General features: G+C 45.1%; 2 protein-coding genes across 3 annotated transcripts in view; both read right to left on the bottom strand.

The window, feature by feature from the left end:
* Positions 1-240: 240 nt before the first annotated feature.
* pgm1 (phosphoglucomutase 1) lies at positions 241-11,772 on the bottom strand. Its single transcript, XM_084462137.1, has 11 exons — positions 11,476-11,772; positions 9,395-9,557; positions 8,979-9,122; positions 8,692-8,817; positions 7,578-7,768; positions 6,863-7,017; positions 6,424-6,539; positions 5,517-5,652; positions 5,046-5,229; positions 942-1,076; positions 241-453 (listed from the first exon to the last, which is right to left on the bottom strand). Exons 1-11 carry the CDS (start codon positions 11,719-11,721, stop codon positions 364-366), a joined length of 1,686 nt encoding a protein of 561 aa, XP_084318263.1. The 5' UTR covers positions 11,722-11,772; the 3' UTR covers positions 241-363.
* Positions 11,773-12,075: 303 nt separating this feature from the next.
* efcab7 (EF-hand calcium binding domain 7) overlaps positions 12,076-22,367 on the bottom strand; it is a 15,836-nt gene continuing 5,544 nt past the window's right edge. Inside the window, exons 7-14 of one of the 2 annotated variants that reach the window (XM_084461618.1) lie at positions 18,498-18,639; positions 18,025-18,134; positions 17,595-17,755; positions 17,272-17,405; positions 16,918-17,066; positions 16,452-16,661; positions 14,416-14,523; positions 12,076-13,990 (exon numbers count right to left, since the gene is read on the bottom strand). In XM_084461618.1, coding sequence (XP_084317744.1) covers positions 13,910-13,990; positions 14,416-14,523; positions 16,452-16,661; positions 16,918-17,066; positions 17,272-17,405; positions 17,595-17,755; positions 18,025-18,134; positions 18,498-18,639 — 1,095 coding nt within the window. In that variant the 3' untranslated portion in view covers positions 12,076-13,909. The remainder of the gene's footprint in view (positions 13,991-14,415; positions 14,524-16,451; positions 16,662-16,917; positions 17,067-17,271; positions 17,406-17,594; positions 17,756-18,024; positions 18,135-18,497; positions 18,640-22,367) is intronic. The other variant, XM_084461619.1, reaches the window with a different exon arrangement.

Genomic DNA, 22,367 nt, shown 5'->3' with positions numbered 1-22,367 from the left:
TTGTGAGTTCTGGCAAGTAGTTGGCTCGGCTTTTCCTACGTTAAATTGTTAGTCGCTTTGGATAAAAGCATCTGCTAAATTACTGTAATGTAATGTATATGAGCATATTGGGTGACCCATCAGTGTAAACAGCAAATGCATTGCATTTTAGTTTCACTTGCAACCAGCTAACGCTAGTCTAAGAGACAATACTGTACCATTGCAAACATTTTTTCCAGTGTTTTATTCATATATGACAGGGTTTTAAATGGACTATTAACGGCTCAGTTGCGAGGCCAGACTGTTCAAGGTGGAGGGAAGGCACAGGTGGAACAGGGGCTGATGGGAAGGTGTCCTGATGGAGGGCATGGCTGGGTGGGGGCATCATGTGATCACAGTGGGTCCCGTGCGGCCAGTGGTCTCCTGGAGTTGGGAGATCTTCAGAGCAATGTCCACTAGGGGCGCCAACATGACCTGGGGAAACATTAAACACGAGCCTCTAGTTTCAACTCTCTCATAGCCCTGCCCTACTCTTCGTCTTTCTCCCTCACCACCTGGCATAAATCACTCAAGATGATATAATGAAGTGTCAAGTTCTCAGCTTTTCAGTCTTACGATTCCCTCAGGCGTTTTTTCGATACTTCATCCTGGCTCTGATATCTGTCATAACTCAACTGCTGGCCAAGCGTTCTGCAATTCTTTCACGTAATTATGAGTTCTGGAAAGTGCTGTTGGTCCTCAGGCTCCAAAACAAGCCGGCTGGCCCAAATTCGAGTCCCTTTCCAGTGTGATCGAAGCACTTCGAGCATTATTCCGTTTGACAGAATAAATAACCTTGGAACTGTCAGAGCGCAGTATTATTAACTCACGAACAGTCGTTGTGACAAGCTACACAGGCTACAGTGTGTCTCTCACATACCCCAGTCACGTTTAATCTGAGCGGGCTGCTAGTAAGGCCTCACCTGTGGGTCCTGATAGATCTTCTGGGGGTCCTTCTCATAGCTGTCTATGTAGAGCCTGATAGTTGCCCCGGCACTGCCTGTCCCGCTGAGGCGGAAGATGATCCTGGAGCCGTCAGAGAAGATGATCCTCAAACCCTGAGACAGAGAGAAGCAGTGGACCAGGACATCATCTACTGAGCTAATGGAACAATATGAGAGAAATTAAAAAACTAAACAAATGATATCACTCTAAAAATATGTGAATCCTCATGTTTCTCTGAAGTCACTACACACAGACTAGAATAGATCAAATGGGATTTACAAGCTGGTAAAAAAAGAAAAAAAAAATTAACCAGAGGTGTCACATTGAGATCTATATGTCTCAGTCAAGAGAGAACTTATGCTTCTTCAAGGTAGACATATCATGTCACACATATCTTGTATTTTGCATTTTATATTCATATACATTTTGTATTTTATATGTTATATTTAGAATATTTTCAATTATCACTGCTACATTTTACTACAATACTTGTTTTAGTGTTGTTTTATTTTTAGGGAGCCAAGCACTGAAATTTGTAGGTACCCTATTGTAATTATTAGTCTTTCTATTATAGTTTTTTTCTGCAATGGAAGTCTATGGCCTCCAATAGAACCGTATGGTCAAACGTTGTTTGTTGTGTGTTTTTTTTGTTTTTTTTATTGCAAACATTTTTACATAACATATACACACATAAATATACAAAACATTAAGTCCGTGGTACACAATTCTCGAAGTGATTATTATAAAAAAAAAAACATCAATATAATTGTCAATGTGAATTTACTTTGCCCACTTGCATTTATTTATAATTTATGTCATACATAACAAATACATTAATCATAAATATATTGTTAAAATCCAAATCTTCTCAAAAACAAGCAGAACATCAATATTTTCAAGTTTAATCTTGGTACCTGTAAATCTCTCTCTCTCTCTCTCTTTTATATATAAAAAAAAAAATATATATATATATATATATATATATATATACACATATATATGTAATCTAATGTTCTAAATCCAAAATAAATTTCTATCTATCTAAACACAATCATAAGTGACTTATTCATTTTTAGTTTGACAAACACACTTAATATCAATATCAATTTTAAATCTTGACAGTACCTGGTTAAAGGACATGGCCAAGATTTTGGGAAATACGGGGTTAGACAAGCAGTATGAAGCATTTTCAACTCTGTGCGTGCAATATGGAGTGGCGAGACCTGGACCGATTAGCCTAGCTTAGCGGCATTCACTGGTAACAGGTTAGGCCGATTAGCCTACTTTCCAAATGTCACAAAATAACCCCCCCAATACAACTCCAAAACTAAGACACTTAATTAAAAGACACTTCTCGGACCTTGTTAGTGACACAATATTTTCTACTTTGGTTCCAAATAATTTTCCAATTAATATTATTATATCTACAATTCCAGTAAGCCTTTGCAGGAAAAAAAAACAGGTTCAGTGCACAGCTGTCTAATATAATTACTATTACATGTTCTGTCTTTGATGCATACACCACTCAGTAGATAATTGGAATTGAAGTCCTGACCCCTCCCATGAAAAACAGATCCTTGTATAAGTCCTATAAGTTCCCTTGGAATTGCATCAAACACTATAGCATACGCATACTCATAATAGTCATTGGAATTCCAAGCAGTGGTCAGAAAAGGCTATCTTTTGGCAACCCTTCTAAGGAGCCTGTGGTTGTGGAGGTGGCATGTGATGGGGCTTTTTGAAACCTGGTGACCCCAAGATGCCAACCAAAGGCTGCAGTTCTTTCACAGTGATTCTCTCCCCATCCTCCTCAGTATCCTGGGGCAGCATGCGGTGGCATCCTCAACCCATGAGGTTCTCAACGCTTCCATATCTTTAGTATTTCTGAATGATTGCCCTGCCAGTGCTCGGTGGTGTATTCAGTAGTGTATGGATCTTCTAGCCAGTACCAGATTTATGAAGGTCTACAACCATGTCTCTTTTTAAGGGATATTGTATGCTAGTACGGAAATAGAGAAACAGGAAGTGATGTAATGGCTCAATATACATAGTTCCTTAAGACTTGATTAACTTAAATAAGTGGAATTTAATACCTAGTTTAATTTTGGTAGATGTTATTTACAATAATCTGTAAGTTGCACCATTAATTGTGAAAGCTTAATTTGGAGGTAATTGATTTTTGATTAAATCAGTAAATGGTTTCGGTTGGTTCCATTGGAACATTAATATAGTACCATATTTATCACATGGTATTTGGATGAGTTAGGTTTCTCTATAATTCATTTATATTGTTTGCACATATAAAAAAAAAGAAATTGCCAGAAATTTTGGACCCCACTGTATATAATTGACCATGTTTGTTAAATAATTGTGCCACCAACAAAACTCCATTCTCAACCCATATATGGATAAATAATGATTTAGTTTTATATTTTATGTTCTTGTTATTCTAAATCAGACACCTATGAGGGGAAACATTATGTTTAGGCTATATACTGTACAATTAACCAGGAGAGTAATACTGACTGATTCGGGACAGTTCCACGACGCTAGTTTCAAGCCTCAGGTCAACACCTCCAACACTCTAGCACCACCTTATGCCTCGCTATATATATGCAGGTGTAGGTGGCTTCACATTTCTAATGGGGTGTAACTATACTGTTACTAAATTGACAATAAAACTTTCAAAGTTCTATCAGCAGGCTTTACTGTTTTTGAAACTGTTAACTGTTCACAACTTTTCACCACAAAAGGATATAATTTGGAACAACGGTAATATTATTGATAATAATCGTAAAGAGAACTGGATTGAGAGGGGTATAATCTTTGTTACAGCTTTGTTTGATGTTAATCTTTATGATTATGAAAATTTCCTATGATACTTTTCCGATTATATACAAAGAATTTGCTTCTGTAATAAGAGCTATTCCAACAGGTATAATTGAGTTAATGAAGTGTCAATGAATCCACATTTTAATGTTCAAATGCCTGGACTGAAAGTTGGTGGAATAACATTAACAGATATACATGTACAAACAAACATATAAGAAATTAACTTCAAAGTGATCATAAGATTTCACCCAGAGGAAAATCTTTTTGGAATTCACCGCTAGATAATGGCGTAGGGCATGGTTGTGCCCCTTCCAAGTCTGTGTTTCAAATAAGATCTGGGAAATTCATTTAAACATTTTACATAACATTTACCCTTGTAACATGATCATTTCCAAATTTATTGACATAGATGTTAAGTGGACCTTATGTGGAACTGAACCAGAAACAGCTATGCATTGTCACAATAAATCTTTGTGTTACTTATAATTGGTACATTTCACATAATTAAAGCAAGATTTTCTGTCTTTCCCAAAACTTGATATCTTTTTTGTTGAATTTAATTTGTGTACAGACACAGTAACCCTTATGAAAAACAAAAAAGTGAACACACTGCTTTATTTTGAAGAATTATTTTCCATAGTCCCTGTTTAAGATATATTGACTTAATTGATATTATTCTTTATTTATTTCATCTCCATTCATTTTTTTGATTTATTTAAATGTCAGTGCGTTATTGTGGTATTACCTATTCTGTTTTGCTGTATAGTGTACAGTAAAAATATCACATTTCCTAGCCACTTTTAAAGGGACCACATAGCTCAAATGTGGTTATGGTGTGTTTCCCTGGGGGCGCTTGATGCTTGGTCCCCGGTATCGCTGCCTGTAGCTATATTTTGTTTTGTTTTACTGTCTATGTGAAGAGAAGCTCTCAAATAATCAGTTCATTGAACATTGTACCCATACCTTGTAAACATGACAAATAAACCCAATTGAACTCTAGTCTATGACCCACACCACAGCCCCAGATACCCCCTGTTCACAGCCCCAGATACCCCCTGTTCACAGCCCCAGATACCCCCTGTTCACAGCCCCAGATACCCCCTGTTCACAGCCCCAGATACCCCCTGTTCACAGCCCAAGATACCCCCTGTTCACAGCCCCAGATACCCCCTGTTCACAGCCCCAGATACCCCCCGTTCACAGCCCCAGATACCCCCTGTTCACAGCCCCAGATACCCCCTGCCTCTCACCTGGTTCTTGGACACACTCCCATCCACAGGGTCAGTGTAGGCAAAGTTGTCAGCGACAGACACCTCGTAGGACTTATCCCCCGATGAGAACTTTGTCCCCACAAAGGACTTGTCAAACATGGTGGTCTCCAGGTGCTTGATCATCTTATTGGCAGCATCTGAATCCACCTCCTCATAGTCATACCTGATTTAGGCCAGAGAGGGAGGGAGGATGAACCAGGAAATTAAACGTGGGACTAATCCAGCCAATCACGGATTTCTTCAGCATTCCACGCACCACTACAAGAACACATTTCAACAATTCGTGCTATTCCCACCCCCCCCCCCCCCCAACCCCCTCCGCCCCCAACACACACACACTACAACTACTACTACTACTATTACTACTACTAACCTAGAGAAATACTTTTCGAGATCCAGTTCTCTGTTTCACCACTAGAGGGTGCTAACGTATTATGAAACTGCTCTAACCTGGTGAAGAAGTTCCTGCCAAACTTCTGCCAGTGGTCTTTCATGATCTCCTCCACGCTCTGATTCCTGGTGGCCAGGATGGACATCCAGGCGAGCACCGCCCACAGGCCGTCCTTCTCACGGATGTGATCGGACCCTGGTGAATGACAGGACGGGGGTGGTTTCGGACATGTGAAAACAGGCCTGGCCACAATGTGTTTGCCCGTCTGACTGGAACCGAGCAGAAGCACTGACAATAGTTCCTGGTAATGCTGCATATACAGGCTTAGACCAATGCAAGTATTTTAAAATGAGGTCATTTTATGTAGTATTAGTATTAGTTAGTTAGTATTTTAAACCTGAGGTCAATGTTTTAATTTAGCCTTAGTTTTTTGATTCAGACATTTTTGTTGTTTTAGTCATTTTCACACTCTTAGTTTTAGTTTATCAGCCAACATAATGTCTCAACAATTTAATGTTGTTTCAGTCACATCTACAGTTTAATTATAGTCACATTTTAACATGTATTTCCTATAATCCTTGTTTTAGGTGGGTCTATGTGCTCCTGCCTCAATTTGATGTATTCATTCATTTATCCATTAATAATTAAACAAGTAATGTGTTGCTTATTCTAATTAGTTGCTTGTCGACCAGTTAGCACAAAAGACAATATTACAATAATTGAAGTTTCCTACTTTTTGCTGATGAAATGATCACAGGCTCGGTGTATCCCTTCCCTGACCACTCACTCACTCACCAGTGGGTCTCTTCCCTGACCACTCACTCACCAGTGGGTCTCTTCCCTGACCACTCACTCACTCACCAGTGGGTTCCTTCCCTGACCACTCACTCACCAGTGGGTCTCTTCCCTGACCACTCACTCACTCACTCACCAGTGGGTCCCTTCCCTGACCACTCACTCACTCACCAGTGCCAAAACTCTCCTCTCCACACAGGGACAGCTTCCCAGCATCCATCAGGTTCCCAAAGAACTTCCAGCCGGTGGGCGTCTCGTACAGCTCCATCTTCATGGCTTTAGCCACACTAGGGACGCACGCACACACAAACGCACGCACGCACACACGCACACACACACACACAGGTCATGGTTCAGCACACACACACACACACAAACAAACACACACACACATACACACACACATACAAACAAACAAACAAACACACACACACACACACACACACACACACACACACAGGTCATGGTTCAGCATACAAACCCACACACACACACACACGCACACACAGGTCATGATACACACACACACACAGACACAAACACAGGTCATGGTTCAGCACACACACACACACACCTCTGAAGAGTAGATGGGGTGGGGTGTGGTCCTTACTTGTCGAGGGCCCCGCTGGTGGGCATGCTGCGGGCCAGGCCCCTGACCCCGGTCTTCTGGAAGTACGGGATGCAGGTGATGTTGGCAGCGATGACGGCTACGGAGTCAGAGGGGTTGACGAAGAAGCCATGTTTCCCCAGGACCATGTTACGATCCTGGGGAGAGGAGGAGAGAGAACAACAGCAGAACAAGGGCTCAGAAACACATCTGATAGAGAGGGGGGGGGGGGGGGGGGGGGAGAGAGAGAGAGAGAGAGAGAGAGAGAGACAGAGAGAGACAGAGAGAGAGATAGAGACAGAGAGAGAGAGATAGAGACAGAGAGAAATAGAGAGAGAGAGAGAGACAGAGAGAGAGAGACAGACAGAGAGAGATAGAGAAAGAGAGAGAGATAGAGAGAGATAGAGAGAGAGATATATATTAGAGAGAGAGACAAAGAGAGAGAGAGAGAGATACACGGTAGAAGAAAGTTTTATTTGTCATATGACGTAGATGCAATGGGTGACAACACACACACACACACACACACACACACACACAGGCAGTAGACTGCCGCCGATGAAATGTCCTCTGTGCTTCACCCATCCTTTCGTCCTTCCCCCAAGGTCACCCGGGAGACGACATGGGCGCGTGCGTGAGCCACGCCCGCCCGGGGACCAATCCTAGTGCTCCTGTCCGCCTTCCTCAACATATCCTGCTCGCTCGCCCGACGGCTTACCCCATCTCCATCGAAGGCGGCTCCCAGGTCGTACTCTCCCCCTTTCATAGTGTTGACCAGGTCAGCAGCGTAGGTGAGGTTGGGGTCAGGGTGGTGCCCCCCAAAGTCCTCCTGAGGGACACAATTGACCGCAGAGTTGGCCGGAGAGCCCAGCTCCTCACAGACGATCTTCTTGACGTAGGGCCCCACCACTGTACAGCCGAGGGGGGAGGCGGGGTTAGACGAATCAAAACTTTGAAAGGTCTGTCATTCACTCCTCTATAGTCTTCCGCCCAGTAAAGTTCTAGCGCATCCATCCTCAAAGTCCAGACCGAACCAGAACTGTCTCCGGACTCTGAGCAAATGATACTTTTCATAGTATTATTTATGAGACATCACCGTGACTCAACAAAATTTGCCGCTTTCTCCGCTGCGAGCGGCACTTCGAATGTCCTCTGCTGTGAGGGGTTGGCTGTGAGTTGACAGCGCAGCTGAGTTGACGGCGCAGCTAACGTTACTTTCGTCTGCACAGTGTTGCCAACTCGGCAACTTTCCAGACCCCCTAGGCGACTTAATTAGTCCAGCGACAAATCTAGCGGGTTTTTCTGGTCATTTGGGGAATGATTGTGCTGACAAAGCTCTGAAAAAGCATCTAACACATCCCGTTCCGCGGTTCACGTTACAGCCGAGCTCACGAGAGCCGAGTACAGCGAGGGCCGCCGTCTCCTCCTCCTGACTGCTCACTCAGCGCTAACGCAGCCAGCCTGCCTAGATAGCAGCTCCGCAGTCCAGCCAGCTGCAGCAGGCAGAGCAGTGAGCAGACGGAGCAGGATTTGTATTATAATCATCTTCTTAACAAACGGCCCTTTGGATTATTGGGGGGGGGAAAATTGTGGATCTTTAGGATTTGTATTTGAGTAGCCCTGTTCTAGAACTATCCAGAACAGTGCAGGACTAGGCCATTGACCATTAGATCAGGAAATAGTGCAAACAGAGGGCCCCATGTTACAAGAAGTACTGAGAGCAAAAGTCCAATTCAATGACTGGATGCAGACAATCTTTCAAAATCTTACACTGTAGCATAACATACTGTACATACTGAACAATAAGTACAGGTCAGATGTGTGTCCAGTACCTCCATGCATAGCGTCCAGACGAACGTTAATGTGTTTGGCTCCAGACAGGAGCTCCTTCAGTGCAGGGAAGTCAAAGATGTCCCTCAACATCTCGCCGTAATCCTCCACAGAGTCCACAATCTCCACTATGGGGCACAAACATGAAGGTTAGCACACGCACCAAAAGAAGTCAAGCCTGAACCTTGATTTTCAATAAACACAAACTAAATTCCACGCATACGGTTCCACTCAAAGAGCAAGCAGACTGTCTTACACCTGGTCAGGTCAAAGGATTCCACTGTGGTACCTGTGAAGGGCTTGAAGGTGTCCACCTCAAAGGTCTGCCTGCCAATCTGTGATAGGTCCACTTTGAGCTCCGGGCAGATGGAGTACTCTGTCAGACTCTTACTGATCTGGTAGATCTTGTCTGTGATGGCCTCTGGGGCAGGACCTGGGGAAAAGCAAGCACACACAGTATGGGTAGAGGGCTGGAGGTAACATCTCCACAAACACGCAAGTCTCTGAAAGTAATGATGCGTTGGTTTCTTCACACAGATTTTGTGGAGTAGCCAAACAGCCATGTTTATCACTGCCCGTCTAAAACAACGCAGGGTCTTTCTTTGGCCAAAAGTGGCCCTGCTCCTTAGGCTAAGTCCTGACGGATTCCCCAAACCCAAACTCTCACTTCCTGTCTCCCTCTCCGGCCCCTCTCCCCGGTCTCACCTCCACTGGAGATGTTGTACTTGATGCCAAAGTCTCCGTTGGGGCCTCCGGGGTTGTGGCTGGCCGTGAGGATGATGCCCCCGACGGCCGTCGTCTTGCGGATCACACAGGACACGGCGGGCGTGGACATGATGCCGTTCTGACCGATGACCAGGTGGCCGATCTGCAGACAGACAGAAGAGGGGGAGGGGCCTAACAGGTGAATCCATAACCACCACAGCATTGTCATCAGTTATGTGGGCCAGCATGAGACAGCGAAATCGGGTGGAAGTGTAGGCTATGCTAATGGCTAGTGGGTGGTAGTGTAGGCTATGCTAATGAATAATGGGTGGTAGTGTAGGCTATGCTAATGACTAATGGGTGGTACTGTAGGCTATGCTAATGGATAATGGACGGTAGTGTAGGCTATGCTAATGGATGATGGGTGGTAGTGTAGGCTATAAGTAAGTAAGTAAGTGGCCTTGAGAACCAATGGTTCTGGAGCCTAGTGGCCCATAGGGAAGGAGCCTATCTACTGATTCCTTAGCGTGAGGCAGCTTGATGCGACTAGTATGTCGCAGAGACTCACCCCCAATCCAACCCTTGATGCTGAGTGCCAAGCAGGGAGGTATCGGGTACCATTTTTATAGTCTTTGGTATGACTCGGCCGGGGTTGAACTCACAACCTCCCAGTCTCAGGGCGGACACTCTAACCACAAGGCAACTGAGCTGGTAACAGTGTAGGCTATGCTAATAGCTAATGGGTGGTAGTGTAGGCTATGCTAATGGTTAATGGGTGGGAGGGAAGGCTATGCTAATGAGTAGATGCTGGCTTGTAGCCAGGCTTTACAGGGTCGGTGAGGATGAGGTAACACAGGAAGCAGTTTGATCCACACCCATGTTCCCATGGAGATCCAGACCAAACCCTGTAGCCAACCTAAGGGACAGAGATACTAGATGAACTGGTCATGTACGAGGGCTTCGGGTGGGACACTTATGACACCTAGGCTCCTTCATCTAGTCACACACTTTTGAAAACTCTCCTTCTTTTTTTTCTTTTTTTACTAGGTATCATGTTGGAAAGTATCTGTGACTATCTCCACTACTTACACACCGACATGACTAGGTGAGGAAGACGAAGGTAGCAGTGAAAAGCAGGAAAAGACAGTCAATTAAGTGATACATCCCAATTAGTTAGTGACAATTATGTAATACTCAATATGATGCCCATTAGATTTAAATCCTGGATAGGGGACATGTTTTGACGTGACCCTCCTTATGATGATGACGCCAGCTTGTACATGCTTTGGATCCTGGGGGTCGTTGTCCAGTCTAATTGAACATGCGGTACCCAGTCTCTGCTGCAGAGCGTGCGAAGCAACGTGACCGCGCACTGCCACGCCCCCTCAGTTTATGGCAGAGCACGACAAGAGCCGGCAGGCTGGGCCAGTGTCATCCAGACACAATTTGCGCAAAAATTCCTTCCTCATATAACATTGCTTCAGATTGCAGTAACAGCCTTGGCTGTGTTTGATAGCGGAACTTTGAGGCAAAGTACGGCTAATATGATACTTCGTTCCCCCTCTAGAACAGAACTGTGCATTGTTTTGGGATGGTGTCCGTCTCTACTTTCGCCAGTTAAATGCCAAATGTACCGTTATACATTCAATCTCCCCTCTGTGCACTTCAACGAAAGATCAGCGAGGTCGACTGGCACGAGAGACCGTCTCGTAACTCTGTGACACCTATCACGTTGCATGCATAACTGGCACTTCTTTGCATGCACGCTGCTACTTACACAGGCACATCCTCACTGATTAGTGCAAACTATATAAGGAAATTCATCTCGAATGGGACATTTCCAAATATGCAGTGTCACGGTGACGGTTGAATACTATCCAACAGCTTCATGACAGTCTGCAACATCCATCAAAAGAGATTGGCAGGAGCGTGCAACAATGTATCATTGGTGATGCTGTCAACGATGCTAACGTTAGTGACAGCTCATGACAAGCTACGCTAAACAGCTAGCTAGCCTCAATAACATGGTATTTGAGAGCCACATAACATAAGAGGACCGCAGTAAAGTTTTTCATACTGACCCCATTGGCAGCAGCAATCTGGACGATCAGTTGAATCGCGTCTTTCATGAAGAACCTTCCATCTCCTCCCACCACCACAGTGGCTGCCTGGCGCTCTGACGGCTCGATCACAGAGATAATACTCTGGATGAAGTTCTCTGCATAGTGCTGGTTTTGTTGAAACACTGTCACTCTCTTCCTCAGGCCACTCGTCCCAGGCTTCTGGTCAGTATAAGCTTTGGTTTTGACAACCGTTATTTTCGTCATTTTCAGCCAAAAGTTGACCGCCCCGTGTGTGACCCGCGTTTTCGATGGATGGGATTGCACAGCCTGGCTGCCACACGTACTCATTTCCCCGCTAGGCAATCACTCCCACTTCTTCACTTAAAGGGACAGTACCCCACTTTCATTCACTGGGGTCCACTGACTCCGTGCATACTATAGGCTACTGTATGTGTAGCACTAACGGGTGCACGGTTTGTGTTCCAACTGAATTGCATAACATTCACCGCAAAAGTAATTTCACAGAGCATGATTTAAGTTTGGTTAACTTTGTCTTTAATACATTTACGAGACCTCATTTGAAACATAATTCCTCACAATGACCATTCCATGATTGTGTGCTGCTGCACCACCAGGCTATGTAATAGGACCATTCATCTTCTCATTCAAAAGTATCCAAGACATTGTATGGGAAAGGCCTACGTTGCAACACAAGCATTAGTGTGTGCAGAACCATTGAAACGGTACAAATGACTGATTGTTAAAATAATGTTTTTCTCAGCCGTGGGTGGCACCCAGGGAGGGGTTGTGAAAGAGGCCAGGTTGGGACTGTTGCATGCGTATTACATCATGGTCTGTTTGAACACCACCCAGAAGAGGAGCAGGTCATCATTCACCCTCATCATGATGCAGCTTTCTTATTTGATATTCAGAAAAATAATACGTAAGATGAAATGTCGTTTAATCATAATATTTGCACAATAGAGGATGTAAATGTTGGGGATGTCTGTTACTTTGAAGTCTGAGAGTTAGTGACTTTTGGTAACTCTTTGGTAGTATTCACTATGCAATGGCCATTACATAGTATTTATACAAATTACTTTTAGTAATAGTTTATTTGGGATTCTTTGAAACACGTGTCACTTAGTGTGAATGGGCACAGGTATAGCCCCTTAAACTGCAGCTGTAACTGGAGTGTTCAGTAAAGTGTTACCAACTTCTCTTTGTGAGAAAGGAAGGGTGGACAGAGGCACGGAACGTTAAATACATCTCACATGTCATGTGACATTTAGTGTCTGGCTCTACGGTTACAGCAGAGAAAGTCAAAGGGCAAAATAATCGCCTGGTTGCTATTAATAGAGGGTCAAGTCTGTGCTGAGCTGAAAAGGCCAAGGGCGAATAAAGTTTAGGCCTGAGCGAGATGTGAAGGAATGTGTTTGAGTGCCAGCCACCCTGGCACCCTGCCTCCCCACAGCTACAATCAGAGCAAGCAGCAGGTAGAGACTGGTGATTGGCTGTGACAGTATCCATTAATTACTACTCCTACTACTACTCTATATCATTACAGGTATAACATGGCAAACATCATGATTAGGTAAAACATAAAACACACTGAATAACAAATATATTTAAAAAATGTAAAGTGCAAATCAAATGTGCTCTATTAGAATGTCTATCTTTACAATGAAATGTACCGTTTACATAACTGACGATCGAATTACATAAACTGAAAATCGATAACTAACAATGGAAAACGGAGCATGGCCACTAACAGTAAGGCACCTTCAACTTTCCTAGAACACCCAGCAGAATCTATTCATTTGGCCTTTGGCTATTGATAGAATTTATGGTAACACTTTATTTCAATGGGGCGTGCATAAGACACTGTCATGACACTAATGCCGGGTTCACACTACAGGATATTTAAAATCCTAACCAATTTCAAAATCGGGTTACATCACGCATATAAGGAGAATCTTAACAGATATTCTTCTTGCGCATCTCAAACAAGCACACACAGCAAGATTTGAAAATAACGGCTCATCACACACTACAGGATCTTATCGTGCCCGAGGGAGCAACGAACCACTGGTCTCGCCGTCTCACTTGTAAAGTCGGGACATAATCATCTTAAATATCAAACATGTTTGATATTATCGGGGCCGCCCCGATGGGTCTGCGAGCCGATCGGGAGGTATAAGATTGGATCTGTAAACCCCTCACATTACAAGATAATCTGGGCCGATCATCAGCCCCGACCAACGTTCCAGACCAGATTTCTTCTCTGATTGTCGGGAGGGGTGAATCGGGGATAAATCGAGCCCGGCATAAGACGTGTCAGTCTTATCCACACCCCTTCAAATAAAGTGTCACTGAATTGATCTCACAGCTCCTGTGTACTACTTATGTCTGTGAGTACCATGTTAGTGTTTGGGTAAGTGTTGTCAGAGTCCTACTGGCAGGGAATGATGCTCTCCACACAGCTGTAGGTCCAGTCCTGTTTCTCATTAGCGGGCAGGACATGTTGGCACACCTGGCAAACAGAACAGGAGGGCATCAATAGAGAACCAGGGAGTCCCACATGCCTACTCAGAAGGAACCAGACTTTATTTCAGTTGATTGTTATACCCGATCTGACTATTAATAACAATAGACATAAACTCGTATCAGATACTCTTAACAGTCATTTGGATGGTTAAGTGGTTGTTGCTTCTGTATCCTTCATGTCTAGTTAATGATCTCCGCTCTGTCTAAGGCTCTTCTACTGTTCACATATAATGGGAGAAATAGAGCGTGAAGTACAGTAGTAGAAGTATGGAAGCCCTCAAGGTTCAATACCCCCATATGTATCCATGCGATAAGCAGGATGAATGTATCATTCCCTCTCTATGCATTGTAGTTGTCAAATCGCAGGAAGGTGCGCTTGAGAGCTGTTGCTAGTGGTGGAGAGTAGCTCACCATTTTGGTTCTAGCAGGCACCTCCACCGCGAACACCGCCATGGCCCGGCTGCTGGAGCAGTTCTTGCTCTGCTCCATGTTTACGTGCACTGTCACTTTCTGGTTGGTCTGGAACGGTGGACAGAAGAGAAAAAAATGACATCAACATCCGACTTTACGTTCCATAAGCATTATAATCAATCAATTAATCAATCAAAGCTTTATTTGTATAGCGCATTTCATACCCAGAGGCAACACAATGCGCTTTACAGAGAACAAGGGAGGTGGGCATACGACCCACTCTCTACATATTCCAGAGGGAAGCAAAAAAAAACAGTAATCACCCGGTATAATATGGTCCATCAGATCAACCCTGATCAATCAATCAATCAAAGCTTTATTTGTACAGCGCATTTCATAAATTCAAGCATTTTATGCTTTTCTTACAGGTTGCCTTTTAAATATCTGGCCAGGGACAGCAGATGGAAACTAGCCATTTGGGCTAAATCTGGCTCATATATAGTATTGTACTATGGATTTATGTGCATTGTCCCTTCACAAATAAATAAATACAAATACACAGAGGCAACATAATGTGCTTTACAGAGAACAAGGGAGGTGGGCATAGGTCCCACCCCTACATATTCCAGAGGGAAGCAAAAAGACAGTATCACCCAGGGGCCAGATAAGTGAGCTGTAGAAATTCTTCCCTGACCCTGGAGCTCCTGGAGTATGTTTGTCCAACGGCTAAGAACATTTATAGAGCAATAAATTACATTAAATTACAATTTCAGAGCAAAAAGGGCTAAAAACATCATAGGAGAGACATCTGATCTGAACCCAGGACTGGTGTATGTCTGTGTGTGTGTGAGTGTGCCTGGGTCCAGGTAGAGGCAGGGGTTGGGGTAGGGTGGGGGTAGGAAAAGGATATGGACCTGGGTTAGGGTGAGGGTGAGGGGAAGGGGATGAAGGCAGCTTAGTAGCTGAAACGTTGGTGTGTTTTTAAATGTCTTAATAAACAATTGCATCGGAGCCATGAGCGTGACTACCTATAAGTTGCACGCGTGTTTTCGTTAGCCGGCACCTCATCGCTAAAGGTGCGCATTTCACCTACTCTCACTCTCTAGTGATAAAGTAACAACATTTTTAGTTTGTCTATTTCCACATTATTCTCCCTTTGCAGCATTTCCTGAAGCGAGGTGGTGGTGCATGTCCTTCCCTGCCTGCCGTAGGCCACACGCTGTTCACCGCTGGCACTGTTCAGCTCAATCATGTGACCGGAGCATTCTTACAGGGGAGGGATCCTGTTGCCATGTGAAGGGGAACGATGGCTGCATATCAATTACAACCGGTGATAATAGATTTAGTAGATGATGAGGAACCTAAGGTTTCTCTGTAAAGCGCATTGTGTTGCCTCTGTGTATGAAATGCGCTACACAAATAAAGCTTTGATTGATTGATTGATTGATTGATTGACCTAAGGAATAAAAGGCAGTTGACTGTGCCCTTTGGGGCTAGGGCAGAATGACCCATATGCCCCAATGACACCAGAAATCACACCTTAACATTGGTTTTAAGGTGGATCAGAAGCATGAAGAAACATACATGATAGTGAGTGTATTTATTATCATACACTATATTTCAGTCTGCTTTTCAAGCTGTTTCTCTGTCATATGTACATGATATGAGTACCCTGTAGTATTAAATGCTCAGGACATTCTGATAAGGTGCATCCTAATTAAAGGGGTATTTTACCACTGGGAATGTGAGGCTCAATTGAAATTGGGTCACCTATATGGTAGAAATGTGCAGTTATTTGTGAAATGTGTGACTTACGGCCAGAGAGAAGACAGAAAATGTTTTTGTTTTTTTGCTGAAACGGAAGAAACCTACAACTACCACAATGCACTGCGCTCGCTGCCTTCTGAGGCCACACCCCACGGGCGGCACGTCGAGGGCTGTCTGCTGGGCTGTCTCCTGCGCCACCTCCAGCAAAACACACTCGCCTACAGGTAAGGCTGTCGCACGCGCAATACCACCACCACTAGTGGAGTCACCTTATTGGCTATGAGCGACGAGATCCGGTGGTCCCCTCGGTAGGTGTACACCAGGACGCTGTCCTGGCCCCTCAGGGTCCTAGCTTCCCCCCGGCCGGTGATGGAGCGCTGCAGGGCTGTGGTCAGCATCCTGGGACCGGAGTCCAGGCTGAGCGCCTGCAGGGACGGCTGACCCTCCTCACAGTGGACGTCTATCAGGAAGGGACAGGCCTGGGAGAGGGGGGATGATGAGGGGGATGACCATCAGGGTGATGGTCATTATCGTGTGTCTGTGCTTGTCTCTCTCTCTTTCACACACACACACACACACACACACACACACACACACACACACACACACACACACACACACACACACACACACACGCACACACACATTAAACATCCACCTCTTGACACAGAGTGTGAGTGTGAGTGTTTGTGCATGTGTGAGAAGCCCACCCACCCCACCCCCCCACACACACACCTCCACCATCTCCAGGGCACGGTTGCAGCCCATGGCCTCCAGGGTTACCCAGAGGTCAGCGGGGTCTCCGTCGTGCTCGTTGGCCTCCATCAGGTTGAGCTCCATGAAGCCCTGCCGAGTCAGCTGGTTGTTCCTGGTGTCAAAGTTCTCTGATCGGGGACACACAGAGGAATCAACCTATCTATAAATATTAATCTAACCTCATAAACTAGTAACTACTACTACCGTCAGGCCGATTGCAAACTGCTCCTATCTGAAATGCATGCACTGCCACAGAAATGGACAATGTGACTAGTATAAGAACTCCTATCTGTTCAAGTCAAATCCGATGTAGTGTTTGATGAAGAGCAGCACCTTTGCAGATGTCCCAGGCCTCTTCCTCACACTTCTCACCACTCGTCCGCAGCTCAAACAAGTTATACTCCTCCAGACTGAGCAGCCCGTTCCCGTCCAGGTCAATGACTTCAAATATGTCAGACAGCGCCCCCCTGTGGCCCGCAAAAAACACAGCACCAAAGCTCTTGTCTAGGACTATTTACAATGTTGGGAGTAATTGCCGAATTACACATTTATAAAACGTTGCTCTGGTGGCCTCGTGGCCGAATGCTTAGCAAACCGATAACCTGGAATGTGCGTAGGTTTCTCCTCTGTTATTCTACCAAACGAGAGTCAGGTACCTGAACTCCCTGGTGAGGTCCAGTTCTCCAGTGTCTGTCTTGGTGACCAGCTGGACAGGCTTGGGGACCGTCTTCCTGCTCCTCTTCCTCAGTCTGCAGCCCGTGGTGAAGGGCAGGAGGTAGTAGGTGCCGGCGGGCAGCTCACCCTTCCAGCCATATTTCTGATGGACGTACGCGTGTGCGAACACACACACACACGCACGCACACACACACGCACACACACACGCACGCACACACGCACGCACGCACACACACACACGCACAAACACACACGCACACACGCACGCACACACACACACACACGCACGCACGCACGCACACACACACGGAACACTTGAGGTCAGTGCATGTATAAACACACGCCTCTGAAATGAGAAATGTTGTGAATCTCGAACACGGACTCATGACACCTAACGCCTCACGGCTGACCTCTTTATCTCTCAGCTCAGTGAAACACACGAGGCTCGACTCCTCTTTGGTCTCTCCCGCTGACACGACAAAGAGAGCTGTGTCCACTGTCATCCAGGGAGAAGACTTCTCTGAGGGGATGAGGGGGAGAAACAGTACAAACACAAACGGTTATGGTGGCAACCACTTCCTGGAGCATCTCAGTACACTGTCCTTTCCTATAGAGGGCCTCGGTGTTGTCAGTCCAGTCCAGTTTGTTGTTCAGGTGCACTCCCAGGAGCTTGTATGAGTCCACCATCTCACCCTCCTCCCCCTGGATGGTAATAGGGGTTGGGGGGCCTGTTGTTCTTTCTGAAGTTACCACCAACTCCTTGGTCTTGCTGATGTTGAGTTGGAGCTGATTCACCTTAAACCATTCGACGAATCTCCCGATCGTGTGTGTGTGTGTGTGTGTGTGCGTGTGTGAGAAAGAGAGGTCGGGCTCCGGCCCTTACCTGGCTTCTGGCTGAGGTTGAGGGGCTGGATGGTGAGGAAGACGCAGGTCGTGTGGGGGAGGTGGAGGCGATACTGCAGAGAGCTGACTCCCCCGTCCTCCTCCAGGAAGAAACAGCCTTTCATACAGCTGTGAGGCCACTCCTGGACATGCAGGGACCACACAACCACATTATACAGCTGTGAGACTCCTGGACATGCAGGGACCACACAACCACATTATACAGCTGTGAGACTCCTGGACATGCAGGGACCACACAACCACATTCACAGGACAAGCAGGAGCAGATGACAATATGAGAGGGATGGGCACTTTTTACCATGACGCTCTGTAAAAGGAGAGACAATCAAAATAATGTGAATCTTACTAAGCTCTATTGAGCTGTCAAGATAATAGTTTGTGAGTAAATAGTCAAGACTGTAATTTTTATGCATTTCACAAGGCATATTCATAGTTAAAGTCGCAATGAAATGAAAAAAGCATTCTGTCCCATTTTGGTTCACATAATTGGTCATAGTGTTCACCTATTCAACGGTGTATGCCAAAAATTTACAAAATTCTACTTTTGTTGTAATCTTATATCAAAGTATATAATTTCTTACTTCCTGCAAAACGGTAGGTCACGTGCAATGACGACAACGGGTACCTTAGATTTTAGGCCAATAATCTCATGACATCCACCCGTCAATCAACGCTATCCTTCTATCAAATCTGTCTAAAGTTCTTAAAACCCGTCCACTTGTCAATGTTCCAATCAAATTCCTCTAAACACATGTCCCACCCTCATAGCTTGTTTGCGTCGGAAATACCTCAAACTACGGAAGTTAGATGATCTCAAACGTCCGTTTCAGTGCGACTTTAAATGCTTCAGCACCTTGGTTCAATAACATTGAAGATTGGTTAGACTCAAATGTGGCCACTAGGTGGCGACACAGTTCAAGGATCTTTATGTGTTTATATCTTTATTTAAAGGAGTAGTAAAGGGAAAATGCATGTTTAGCCCTGTTTTAAGGTTACTTATGATCATATACAATGATTCAGATCAAAACGTTGACAAAACTAGCATTTTCGAGAAAGTTGATAATTGCTCTACCACCGTTTTAGTCATACAATGGATGTGGATGGGCATCTTGAAAAATCATTCAAAAACATGTTAAACTCTTGATTTCAAAGACAAGAAGCTCACCAAGGGTGTAATTGGTGTCCATTGGTGTTCTGACATCAAATTCGCCGCAAAGTATGAATCCTGTATGGTTTTATTGATCATTTTATAAAATCCAATGACTAGGCTACCTAGTTTGCGGACGTTTACACACGTATGTGCTGCGACTAGAATAGTTCTATGCTAAATATTTAAAAAAGCCTTTCCAGATGAACTAGAATCTTACTTTATGGCGAATTATATGTCAGAACGCCAAATAACACCTAGGTGAGTTTCTTGTCTTTGAATGTTTTTGAATGATACTTCAAGGTGCCCACCCACATCAATTGTACGACCAAAACGGTGGTAGAGCAATTATCAACTTTCTCGAAAATGCTAGCTTTGTCAACGTTTTGATCTGAACCATTGTATATGATCATAAGTAACCTTAAAACAGGGCTAAACATGCATTTTCCCTTTGCTACTCCTTTAAGATACAGGTACCGTGTACTATGAAATGCCACAGGAATAACAGTAAATTGAGGCTAGTAGTCATCTGCTTGTTTTTTTGTTTCTTTTTTATAGAGCTAGAGACTTTGTATATCTGTGTGATAGCCCAACTCAGCCACACAGCTGATTTAAGGCGGTGACTTTCTTACATTACATTCATCATTACATTAATTTCTTTAGTTTACATTGGTAGTTTATTTTGTTCTTTATCACAGGCATGGACGGACTACCAATGACATGACAGAGGTTTATGTTTCATACATCATATCTATACTTTATTTAGCGGCTGGACAGGACATTAGTTCTATTTGGTAGTCTGCACATTTAGTTCACTTTTGTACAGTCAACACCTTGTAAAATCTAATAAAAAGCAATACATAGCGTTTTCTCGGGTGTTCTCGAAACTGCGCCCCAGGCTCTGCGAGTAAGTGCACTGTCATACTGTCGTAACGTTGATTGTCTTTTTCTGGCTTCCTCTGTGATGTTTCGCTTCGGTTTTCTCACCTCCGCCATGATATCATTGAGCTAAAAAACTGTTTGGACAATTCAGCTTACTTTTAGTAAATCTAACTGGAGAATTAGCACCAGACATGTTTGTCAAGGTCCAAATATCGCGATGTATTGTGTAGTATCCTAACCCACCTCATCAATGCATCTCTTGTATCAGGATGTTTTCCCTCTGCTTTCAAGACTGCCAGAGTCACCCCCCTCCTAAAGAAACCATCTCTCGACCCCTCTGATGTCAAAACCTACAGACCGGTTTCCCTTCTATCCTTTCTATCCAAAACACTTGAACGTGCTATCTTTAACCAACTGTCTTCGTACCTCCACCAGAACGACCTCCTAGATCCCCACCAATCCGGGTTCAAGGCTGGCCACTCGACAGAGACCGCCCTCCTTGCAGTAACAGAGTCACTCCATGCCGCTAGAGTGAACTCTCTCTCCTCTGTCCTGATACTCCTAGACCTGTCAGCAGCATTTGATACGGTAGACCACCAGATCCTCCTCTCCACCCTCGAGGAGAAAGGCATCGATGGCTCTGCACACTCCCTGTTTGCATCCTACCTGACGGGCCGCTCCTACCAGGTGACATGGAGAGGGTCGACGTCGGAACCGCGTAGTCTGACTACGGGGGTTCCACAAGAGTCTGTCCTGGGTCCTCTCCTGTTTTCCCTCTACACTACATCTCTGGGCTCTGTCATTCGCTCGCATGGCTTCTCCTATCACTGCTATGCCGATGACACCCAACTGGTTCTGTCATTTCCCCCTTCTGATACACAAGTGGAGACACACATAGCTGGGTGCTTGGCTGACATTTCGGAGTGGATGACGACACATCACCTCAAGCTCAATCTGGACAAGACCGAGCTGCTGTTCCTCCCGGGGAAGGGCTGTCCGCACCGGGACCTGGCCATCACCATTGAAGACACAGTGGTGACCCCGACTCGGACTGCGAGGAATCTGGGTGTGACCCTGGATGACCAACTGTCATTTTCCTCACATTTCACATCCGTCACACGTTCATGCAGATTCATGCTCTACAACATCAGGAGGATTCGCCCTTTCCTCACTAATGAAACGGCGCAGGTACTCATCCAGGCCCTGGTCATCTCCCGTCTGGACTACTGCAACTCCCTCCTTGCGGGGGCACCGGCGTCAGCCATTAAACCTCTGGAACTTGTCCAGAAAGCTGCTGCTCGCCTGGTGTTCAACCACCCCAAATTCTCCCACACAACTTCCCTCCTCCGTTCCCTACACTGGCTCCCTGTAGCAGCCCGCATCCAGTTTAAAACTCTGGCGCTAACCTACAGGGCAATGAAAGGAACAGCTCCAGGCCATGGTCAAACCCTACACCCCCTCCCGACCGCTACGCTCTGCTACCTCAGGGCGACTGGTTGCCCGGTCACTCCGAGGCTCCTGCGGTCGATCAACACGGTCACGGCTCTTCTCTGTCCTGGCCACGCAGTGGTGGAATGAGCTGCCCACTGATGTCAGGACAGCAGAGTCGCTGCCCATCTTTCGTCGCAGGCTCAAAACTCATCTCTTCAAGAAGTACTACAACAATCCTCCCACCTAAGCACTTATTGTATTGCACTGTACTTTGGATTGTGATTCTTGCACTTTGCCTTCAGCACTAGATTATGCTCTTAGTCACTTGTTTTAGAAAGAAGATGTACTTGTGAGTTCTGGCAAGTAGTAGTACATTGGCTCTTCCTACGT

The sequence above is a fragment of the Borostomias antarcticus genome, assembly GCF_949987555.1.
Source record: "Borostomias antarcticus genome assembly, chromosome: 3".
NCBI lineage: Eukaryota > Metazoa > Chordata > Actinopteri > Stomiiformes > Stomiidae > Borostomias > Borostomias antarcticus.
This window is presented reverse-complemented; position numbering and strand designations above follow the sequence as displayed.